The 11,056-nt window shown below is 42.8% G+C and overlaps 1 protein-coding gene across 5 annotated transcripts in view; it reads left to right on the top strand.

Annotated features, from left to right (window-relative positions):
• The first annotated feature begins 308 nt into the window (after positions 1–308).
• Positions 309–11,056, top strand: part of TNFSF10 (TNF superfamily member 10) — a 32,318-nt gene continuing 21,570 nt past the window's right edge. For 3 of the 5 annotated variants that reach the window (XR_005722567.1, XM_040249007.1, XM_040249006.1), the window contains exons 1-2: positions 315–643; positions 8,889–9,026. Coding sequence is in view for 4 of the 5 variants with exons in the window: in XM_040249007.1 (XP_040104941.1) it covers positions 515–643; positions 8,889–9,026 (267 nt within the window). In the remaining variant the exon portion in view is untranslated. Of the gene's footprint in view, positions 644–4,453; positions 5,196–8,888; positions 9,027–11,056 lie in introns of those variants that run through there. The other 2 variants (XM_040249000.1, XM_040249008.1) reach the window with 2 other exon arrangements.

The following is an 11,056-nucleotide window of genomic DNA, read 5'->3' as shown; positions in this document are numbered from 1 at the left end:
TGGCGACCTGGATAGACTCTAGCCTAAACAGTGAATGAATGGAATAGTTCACAGAAACATGGACTTGCTGCTGGTGCCCGTGTTGACAATGACCTTTTCAAAACAAGCCCCAGATTTTGTTTTAATTAATGGATTGAAGTTATGATGATTGTAACGCTTACAATTTTTTTCACTTTTCTAATCCAGTGGAAGCTATATTCACTTCCTAAGGCTGCCACAATGAAGTAGCACAAACAGAATTTTGCTGTCTTGCAGTTCTGGAGGTTAGAAATCCAAAACCAGAGACAGAGAGCCCTGTGCCCCTGAAAACTGTAGTGGACCTGCCTTGCTTCCCCCTAGCTTCTAGTCATTTAAGATTAGTAGACTTGAAACTGTTTTTCCTCCTCTTTACAACTTCCAGTTTCAGTTTGACTTGCTGCTTTGCACTAAGTAAAACTTACAGATTTGTTCCACCCCACCGCAGTCCTAATCTGCAGCTTGACTCTCTCTGCAGGAGTCCCATCCTACAGCGATCATGGCCCTGAAGCAGGCTCCGGGCTCCGGACTTGGACAGTTCTGCGTGCTGATCCTCATCTTCACAGTGCTGCTGCAGGCTTTTGGTATGGGCGTGTTCTACATGTATCTCAGCAAGGAGCTGAAGCAGGTCAGTACAATGCAAACGCTCCCTGACAGACTGCCTCTGTTGGCTCCTCTGTGAAGACTTTACAGAGGAAGAGAAGCCTCTCTTTCTCTGCCCTGCCTGGGGACCCTAACTGCTAATGCCTATCATTACTGAGAACTTTGCAAACGTGAATTGAAAGGATTATGTGCACAAAGTATAGTTACAGAATTGGCTCGACCAGATTCTAGCAGATGCAGGAAATGAAACTGCTGAGGTAGTTTTGTATTTAACAGTATGTTATAATATTAACTGCTGCCATTCCTTGAGTTCTTTCTGCCTAACGTTTTAGAGTTCTTGACTCAAATTCTTGGGCAAGAGAGGAGCTGCCTCAGAGGAGGACTGCGTCTGCTTTTGCTTTCTGTGACACCTCTAGGAGCTAGCACAGAGCTCCCACACTTGTTGAGTGAGTAACCAACCTTCACAAATGTGGTTCTACTGGGACATAGGGTACAGTCAAGGCTTAACCCACAGACGAGCTCTAAGTCACCTGTAATAATGCTGTGGTGTGTTCCAAATGTTGCTAGTTCCGGTGGATTTTGAAAGCAAAATTACTGAAAATAAGCCAACTTCAGCTTTTGGCTTTCTATATAGTCCCTGGTACCTCAGCTGGTAAAGAATCCACCTGCAATGCAGAAGACCCTGGTTCGATTCCTGGGTCAGGAAGATCCTCTGGAGAAGGGATAGGCTATCATCTCCAATATTCTTGGGCTTCCCTGGTGGCTCAGATGGTAAGCCATCTGCTGCAATGTGGGAGACCTGGGTTCAATCCCTGGGTTGGGAAGATCCCCTGGAGGAGGACATGGCAACCTACTCCAGTATTCTTGCCTGGAGAATCTCCATGGGCAGAGAAGCCTGGCAAGTTACAGTCCATGGGGTCACAGAGAGTCGAACACGACTGAGTGACTAAACACAGCACACACATACACATATATATTTAATGTATTTTTTATTGGCATATAGTTGATTTACAATGTCAGTTTCTGCTGTATAGCAAAGTGAGTCAGTTATACATAGCCACTCTTTTTTCAGATTCTTTTCCCATATAAGTGACTACAGAGTATTGAATAAAGTTCCCTGTGCTATACAATAGGTTCTTATTATTCATCTAGTTTATATATACTATATATTTTTACACATTTTTGTTGTTTTTCAGTCGCTCATTCATGTCCGACTCTTTGCCCCATGGACTGCAGCATGCCAGGCCTCCTGTCCCTCACCATCTCCTGGAGTTTGCCCAAAGTCATGTTCATTGCATTGGTGATGCCATCCAGACATCTCATCCTCTGTTGCCCTCTTCTCCTCTGCATTCAATCTTTCCCAGCATCAGGGTCTTTTCCAATGAGTCAGCTCTTCACATCAGCTGACCAAAGTACTGGAGCTTCAGTATCAGTCTTTCCAATTGTGTATGTCAGTCCCAATGTCCCAGTTTATCCCTCCCCTAGGTAACTATAAGTTTGTTTTCTGTATCTGTGACTCAACTTCTATTTTTAAAATAGGATTATTTCTACTATTTCTTTACATTCCATATATAAGTGATATCATGTGATATTTGTTTTTCTCTATCTGGTCTAACTTCACTCAATATAACAATCTCTAGGTTTATTGCTACAAATGGCATTATTTTGTTCTTCTTCGTGGTTGAGTGATATTCCACTGTATATATGTACCACGTCTTTATCCATTCCTCTGTTGATGGACATTATGTTGCTTCCATGTCCTGACTATTGTAGATAGTGCTGCAGTGAACACTGGGGTGCATATATCCTTTGGAATTATGATTTTCTCTGGATATGTGTCCAGGAGTGAGAATGCTAGATTATATGTTAGCTCTATTTTCAGTTTTTTTAAGGAATCTCCATACTGCCCTCCATAATGGCTGCACCAATTTACATTCCCACTAACAGTGTAGGATTTTCTGTGTACATTTTGGCTATTTGTATATTATATAGTCAAGAACTTTGAGCTGAAAGAAATTTGAGACACCTCCATTTTATAGATGAGGCTTGAGACTGCCAGAGAAATGACTTCTCTGAGCTCAGGCAGAAATTTGGAAGCAGAACTGGACCCAGGTCTTCTGCTCAGCTCATAGGTAATGCTCCTCCCATCACAGCAGGGAGTCAGTAGGGTTAGCCTATCTCCTCCTTATGCTCAGCACAGCACCCTGATGCATGGTGGCAAAGCAACATCAAATCTGTCAGCTGGCTAGGAAATGCAAGGCTAAGGGTCTTAGGCAAATATAAATTGTGCCAAAACAGTGTTTATCTGTTAAGGAAATAAATGCCGTTTGTATATCCTGTGGAGTATAAACTTGGCTCCCACTTGGCTGGGAATTGCACTTGGAAATTAAGCAAATAAATGAGTCTACAAGTAATTATGAAAATGATCACTACTGTTAGATGACCAGTAAAGTCGAGTTTATTATAGGGCAATTTCAAAGAGTTTGTATTTGTAAGGAAAAACATCAACATAGCTCTAATCATGTTTTTCAGTTCTATGTCTGCACAAGAGACTGGAATACTACTGCTATGTTTTCCAATTTGGAGCCAGTATGTCCTAAGTTTTATTTACTTCGCAGTATAAATAGTGAATTTGCATCTCCATATACAAAAGTTTCCCTCAATTTGCTCATATTAGAAGTTGGCCTCATTTTAAGACTGAACCAACTGGCTCTTTACTGATCTAAGTCATGCAATTATCTATGTATGTGGTCAACTTTTTTTTTTTATTCTAAAAAACAGAAGCGTCAAAGCTTAACATCTTCCCACCTGCACACATTCTTTCTGATTACATGTTTATATACTTGCAATGGCAGCTCAGCTGGTAAAGAATCCACCTGCAATGCAGGAGACCCCAGTTTGACTCCTGGGTCAGAAAGATCCCCTGGAGAAGGGATAGGCTACCCACTCCAGTATTCTTGGGCTTCCGTGGTGGCTCAGACAGTAAAGAATCTGCCTGCAATGTGGGAGACCTGGGTTCAATCCCCAGCTTGGGAAGATCTCCTGGAGGAGGGCATGGCAACCTACTCCAGTATTCTTGCCTGGAGAATCCCCACAGACAGAGGAGCCTGGCGGGCTATGGTCCATGGGATCACAAAGAGTCAAGCATGACTGAACAACTAAGCACAGAAATGTTTATATGTTTGTACACTTCTGTATAGATGCACAGAAGAATTTATTAAGAGTATCAAAAACAGAATTGAGATATTGAGCAAATACTATGTTTCAGAAACTTTCAAAATATTGTTTTATTTCATCCTCATAACAATTCTATAAAGTAAGTATAATTATCCCATTTTATAGATGAGCAAACTAAGGCTCAGGGAAGTTAGATAAAAGGTAAAATCCAATTTTGAACCAAGGCATTAAATAGGTGCTCAGTAAGTTGTAATTAGCATGGAGCAGTCTCTTGAAGTTGTCACCCTCTTCATCAGAAATTTTTGCAAGGGAAAATGAATTTGAATCTCTTTGATTGACTGTGTAGAGTTCTGAAAAGCATATTCAACCCAAGTATTAATTTCCTAAATCAGATCACAGGTTCTACTCTGGCAAGGGAAAATTTGCAGAAGATACAGTGGGTGAGGATTATAGGGAGTGTGGGTTGAGTAGGGCTGAGGGATGTTGGATTGAACCCTCACAATGAAGCCTCAAGACCAGTAAGCACAATGAAGTCTATGTCTCTGAGAAAGTTTGACAAGGGGATTACCTATTGCTGTGTCATCATAGATGGCGAAGAAAAAGGAGAAGGAGCCCCTTATCCACTGGGCTCCATAAATGATCCTTTTCGCTATTTGGGATTTGCAGAAACTGTCTGTCAGAGACTAATGTCTGGGCAGCAGAGAGGGTCAGGACTGCCACCTTGAGGTCTCTGAGCCAGCCAGCCAGCAAAGGAGTCCACACAGCTGACCTCAAGCCCTGCCAAGGACTGGTTGTACCTGGCCTGGACAACCACAGTGTTTGTGATGGCACCACCAGCAGTTGAGTGGAATCCACTTCTCAGAACCAAGGGCTCCTGGAAGAGGAGCGCAGGCACCCAGTGCCATAGCTGTCTCTCCTCCTAGAAGTGTCCAAATTAAAAAAGCACACTTATCCCCTTGCCCCCAATATCCAGATGTGGTTAGCAAGAGAACAGTCCCAGCCACCGAAATACTATAGAAAATTCCTTCTCAAAGTGTGAACGGGTGTGGAAAGGAAGTGGGGAGAGAGATTAAGCATCATTAGTCATTCCTGGAACAGCCACAGCACCCCCTTGCCCATGTGTCATTCACCTGTCTTGGCCCAGGTGTGTGAAGGAAACTACCAAATAGGAAGCTTGGGGAAGGGGTACAGGGTGGCTGTGGCTTTCTGTTGTTCAGAAATCAATACATAAGCATAAAAATATCTAGGAGGAAAAATAAGTTGTGATCTCCAGATGATAGGATTATGGGTGCCTCTTTTTCCTTTTTATTTTTCTATATTTTATCAATTTTCTACAATGAATGTTGTAAAACTATCTATGCCATCCATATGACTGTCATACAGATCTAAAGAAAAAGACATTTTTATGTAGTCTTACAAGTAAAGAAAAAATAATAATAAATGAATCACTCAGTCATATTTGACTCTTTGCGACCCCATGGACTGTACAGTCCATGGAATTCTCCAGGCTAGAATACTGAAGTGGGTAGCCTTTCCCTTCTGCAAGGGATCTTCCCAACCCAGGGATCAAACTCAGGTCTCCTGAGTTGCAGATGAATTCTCTACCAGCTGAGCCACAAGGGAAGCCCAAACCATATGCAAAATTGCCCACACCCAGTCTGATCTTAACCCTATAAAAAAAGAGATCCTCCAAAGGTAAACTAGGAAGTAGAATGAGGGTGGATCAAGGAGGATTTTACTTGTTTTACTTTTAGAAAAGTATTCCATAATTTTCTGTTTTCCAGGGTGTCTGTGTATCCTCAACATCTTCAGGCTTCATTAAATCTGGGTTAAGAGTGGAGTCACACCTTAGGACCTTAGTTTTCAAGGCAATCCTTCCCCACCTCCTGAAAATGTTTCTGGAAAATTTCCAGAGGATCTCCAGAGGCCAGCAGTTGGTCCTGATCTGGGCTGGCCTCTGGTCTCTTCCACCCTCTCAAACTCCAATTGACTTCACAGGGGCTGTCAGCTACCCTGACTACCTGATCCCAGCACCTCTCAACTCTGCCCTGTCCCAACCCTGATCCCACCTCCTGGGCACTTTCCAACTGCTATGATGTAAGAAGGCGAGTTGCTCTCTCCGTTCTGTGTCAGGCACATTGTTTTGTCCCAACAGGTTATGAAAGTTAGTTAAGCCTTTTTTTTTTAAATCTTTTGGCTGTACCCCACAGCATGTGGGATCTCAGTTCCCCAACCAGGGGTCAAACCTGTACCCCTGCATTGGCAGCTGAGAGTCTTAACCACTGGACCACCAGGGAAATCCCAGTTAAGCTTATTTATTCAGTTTCATCAAATCAGTACCTGACCAAGGAATACCTAGTCTTGTTGGACTGATCAATGTCTAATAAAACTATTCTTCTGGAACTTTCCTAAAACCTTGCTGCTAAATCCAGCTCTTTTCTCTGATCCTCCTTGCAATTTGCCAAGCATGCTCTTATATTTCTAAATTGAGTTCTTTCCTTGGAAAGGCTTTTTAAGCTCCCACATAAATTGCAGATTACAGTTGAAGAACATGGAGGTGGGTAGGGACAAAGTTAATGGTGCCTAATTTCATCTCCAGTCATAATTTAGGTGGCCCCCACCTGTTACCCCCACTACATCTCCTAGGCAAATGTTTTACTCCTGTAATCTTAAAAAGGAAGAAAGAAAATAAGCATTTACTTAAAAGTAAATGAATGTTATATGCCAGTGGGGAAGGAATTAATTCAGGTTTGTCACTTCTATGCTTGAGAGACCTGAGCAAATGTCCGAGGAGTCTGTGGCTGATAGTATAGACCCACATGACTCTCACCGAAAGTTCTCATCAGTATTTAAGTCATTTTGATTTGGAATGAGGTTGTCTTTCTATAGAAGGAAGCAGATCATTCTTACGTTTGATCTTTCCTTCGAGCTTTGGAGTCCCCTTCATTCAGATAACAGATAAAATGACTATTTTCCCACTTATTTCTCCAGAGAAAGGCATTTCAGTAGATTTGTATATGGAAATAATATCTGAATCCCAGTTGTTAAAATAAAAACAGGAAAAAAAGACCCATCTGAACCTGCATGAACATCCTGTTTTTCTTCATGAGGTTAATCAGTTGTCATCCTGGAGTGTTCCAGAAGGATTAGAGTGTATGTGTGTAAGTTGTGCGCTTGTATGTGTGTGTGTGTGTGTGCGTGTAACATCAAGTGCAAACTTTGCAGAAAATGATATAGTCATTGTAAATATTTACCCTCAACCAGAATGAGGGAGCCTTCAAATTGTATTTCAAGTCTCTGCAGATAAATCCCTAACTTGTGTAAACTTTTAATGAGGCAAGATTCAAATATCTAATAGCAATGTAGTCCTGATTCTGCTATCCAGAGGAGCAGACATCACAACAATAGCTAGAATCTGCTAAGACAGCAGGACTATAAAGAAGGCCGAGCACCAACGAACTGATGCTTTCAAACTGTGGTGCTGGAGAAGACTGTTGAGAGTCCCTTGGGCAGCAAGGAGATCAAACCAGTCAATCCTAAAGGATGTCAACCCTGAATATTCATTGGAAGGGCTGATGCTGAAGCTCCAATACTTTGACCACCTGATGTGAAAAACTGATTCACTGGAAAAGATCCTCATGCTGGGAAGAATTGAGGGCAAGAGAAGAAGGGGGCGACAGAGGATAAGACGTTTGGATGGCATCATGGACTCAATGGACGCTGAGTTTGACCAAACCCAGGGAGAGAGTGAAAGACAGGGAAGCCTGGTGTGCTGCAGTTCATGGGGTTTGCAGGAGGGTGATACAACTTGGTGACTGAACAACAAAAACACCAAGACAGTCAAAGCTAAGATCAAGAAATGGAACATTGCCTTTGCCCTAAAGGGCTTGATTAATTTGGTGGGGGGATCCTGGAATGTAAACAGACTCCACTGCCTACTTTGTACCTGTGTGGGTTTCCAGCTGTAGAGTGGGAGTCATACCATGTCAGAGCTGGAAGGGACCTCAGAGATCACCTCAGGGAACCAGCTTGAAATGCAAATGAGAAGAGATTTTTAAGTGAAGGGGCAATTTGTTGAGCAACACACAGCTATCCAAAGGCAGGGCCGCAAAGGCATTGTGACCACAGATGCCTGGCCCACACCTGTTTCTTCTCTCCCACATCCAGCTGCTTACCTTTATTCAAAGGATGGAAGACCCCATGCTTACTTTTACTTCAGACAACATGCTTATGCAAGGTACAAAGAGTTCTCTGAATATGTCATCAGTTTCTGTTATTTTAACTTGTTCAGTTCAGTTCAGTTCAGTCGCTCAGTCGTGTCCAACTCTTTGCGACCCCATGAATCGTAGCATGCCAGGCCTCCCTGTCCATCACCAACTCCCGGAGTTCACTCAGACTCATGTCCATCGAGTCAGTGATGTCATCCAGCCATCTCATCCTCGGTCGTCCCCTTCTCCTCCTGCCCCCAGTCCCTCTCAGCATCAAAGTCTTTTCCTATGAATCAGCTGTTCACATGAGGTGGCCAGAGTACTAGAGTTTCAGCTTTAGCATCATTCCTTCCAAAGAAATCCCAGGGCTGATCTCCTTCAGAACGGACTGCTTGGATCTCCTTGCAGTCCAAGGGACTCTCAAGAGTCTTCTCCAACACCACAGTTCAAAAGCATCAATTCTTCAGCACTCAGCCTTCTTCACAGTCCAACTCTCATCCATACATGACCACTGGAAAAACCATAGGCTTGACTAGACGGACCTTAGTTGGCAAAGTAATGTCTCTGCTTTTGAATATGCTATCTAGGTTGCTCATAACTTTTCTTCCAAGGAATAAGCGTCTTTTAATTTCATGGCTGCAGTCATCATCTGCAGTGATTTTGGAGCCCCCAAAAATAGTCTGACACTGTTTCCACTGTTTCCCCATCTATTTGCCATGAAGTGATGGGACTGGATGCCATGATCTTCATTTTCTGAATGTTGAGCTTTAAGCCAACTTTTTCACTCTCCTCTTTCACTTTCATCAAGAAGCTTTTTAGTTCCTCAAATGAGCAAAAAGAAAAAGCACTTGTGTGTAATACTGTGTTATATCCATCTCAACTCAGATGCAGAACAAATACTTTAAAAGTGGCTTGGGTTGCTTCTTGGAGGAAGATGACCATTCCTGGGACTCCAGAGATGATGAGAGTATGATCAGTCCCTGCTGGGAACTAAAGTCACAACTCCTTCTGTTTGTTAAAAAGGTAAGTGAACCACGGTGTCACTTTACCAGTGGGCATAGGAGGTTCACAGGAGAAAGAATATTTTAGATCATGAAGTCTAGAGTCCTCATTTTGTAAAGGAGAAAGTTGGAACCCGGAGTGTTTAAGTGATTGTCCTCAAATTCACAGGACTAGGAAAAGGTGGGATCCACCCTACAGTGGGTCCTAACCGAAGCCTGCTCTAGAGTTTATTCCTCTCTTCCAGAGAGCTTCCTCGTCTAGTCTAAATATTTTATCTTACCTTGTGGAAATGAGGCACAGACAGAACAAAATGTCCAAGGTCACACGCTAATAAAGGATGTGCGTGGGGTTTCTTTGTTATTCAGAAGACAAAAGAAACCAAATAATGATATTTTATATTTTTCCCACATTGTTGTTCTCTGGAATTAAGTCTTTTATTTTTGGACACTTATAGAGCTGAAGAAAGAGGGAAAAGGGAAAAGGGAAAAAAGAAATATTTTGAGAAACTGAAGGTGATGGCATCTCAATTCACAGTAAATTACACATTACAAAATATTATTTTCTGCTTGTGAAAACTGCTTACATAGGCTTTCTAGCAGAAACATTATGGCAGCTAACAGTTTATTTCACTAGATGTGATTATATAATTATACTCTGAGTGACATGACAGGTCAATTTCTTTTCTCAGGCTGCTTTCTTATATGTAAGATGGCATTAGTAACATTTACCTTCTGCATATCTGGAAAGGTCAGCCGAGAATACAAATATGAAAATACCCTGTAAACTAGGATACACAATCATTCTTTAAAACAATTACTGGGGACACTCCCAGGAGAATGTGTTTAAAGAAATGATTATTAGTCTATTGTCTGGTGCTCAGTGTACCTCTCTGTAGGCTCCAATTTATAGCCCTAAGCAGCCCTCACAGTAAAGCCCAGACATTCCCCGTGATGCTATTTCTATGACAGATAAAATCAGACCTCCACCTGGTTGTCTTAGAAACCCATCTGCTCCATGGCTGCCCTGGAAACACAGGCGGGGCGCTGGCTGCACACAGGCAGTCCTGAAGCACTGGAACGCCATCGCCCCAAGCGACAAGGACCAGGAAAGACCCCGGATTGGGAGAGGGTCCCGAGGACGCTGAGGAGTGAGACCCCACGGCCCCGGGGATCAGAGAGGGTGGCAAACCATTGGTGGCAGAGGAGCGAAACTCAGAAGTAGAGCAGAAATCTAGAAACAGAGGAGGGGCTGGACGCGGGGGCAGGAAGAGGGGAGGTGAGAGAGCAGTGTGGCTGGGGTTTCCTGCTCCTCCCTCTCCCCCCGTTCTCCCATCCTGCTACTAACTAGAGAAGGGAGGGCACCCAGGGCAGGGGAAAGTGTAGCATAGGCGCGGGGAAGACTTCCCCATATTTCCAGGTACCATATAAACGAACAGATCATTTTCCATAAATGTCCTTTATGGACATTCCACATGTTATTAATATTTCCCCTAATTCTCAAACAGCTGTGAGGAAGGAATCCTAATTATCTTCTTTTTTCTAAAAAAAAAAAAAGATAAATTAAAATAGTCCATATCAGTTAAGTAACTTGAGAAAAGTTTCCCAGGGCTGATAATGAACAAATTTTAATCCAGTCCATCTGCTTATATTCTAACCATTTTGGTTTTTTGTTGTGTGCTTTTGTTTTTGGCTGTGCCACGTGGCATCTTATTTCTTGGGCATCTTTTTTACCCTGTCCAGGGATTGAAGCAGTGCCCCATGCTGTGGGAGGGCAGAGCCTTAACCACTGGACAACCAGGGAAGTCTCTTTATAGTCGTTCTTTTTTTCTGCCTACCACACTGTAAGAATTAGCCTTTTCCTTTTCTTGTTCCTCCTTTTTCCTTTCTGGCTCAGAAAGCCAGTGACAGAGCTAATGTGCTGAGGCCCTTGCTTCCCCTCCCACACACCAGTGTCCTTTATCTGTTATCTGTGTTCAGGGCTTTTGACAAAGGAAAACGTAGATATGGGGCTGGAGTACAGAGGAAGTTTCTGACAGTTATGTGATTAACAAC

This window comes from Oryx dammah, unplaced genomic scaffold (genome assembly GCF_014754425.2).
Source record: "Oryx dammah isolate SB20612 unplaced genomic scaffold, SCBI_Odam_1.1 HiC_scaffold_2, whole genome shotgun sequence".
In the NCBI taxonomy this organism is placed as follows: Eukaryota; Metazoa; Chordata; class Mammalia; order Artiodactyla; family Bovidae; genus Oryx; species Oryx dammah.
This window is presented reverse-complemented; position numbering and strand designations above follow the sequence as displayed.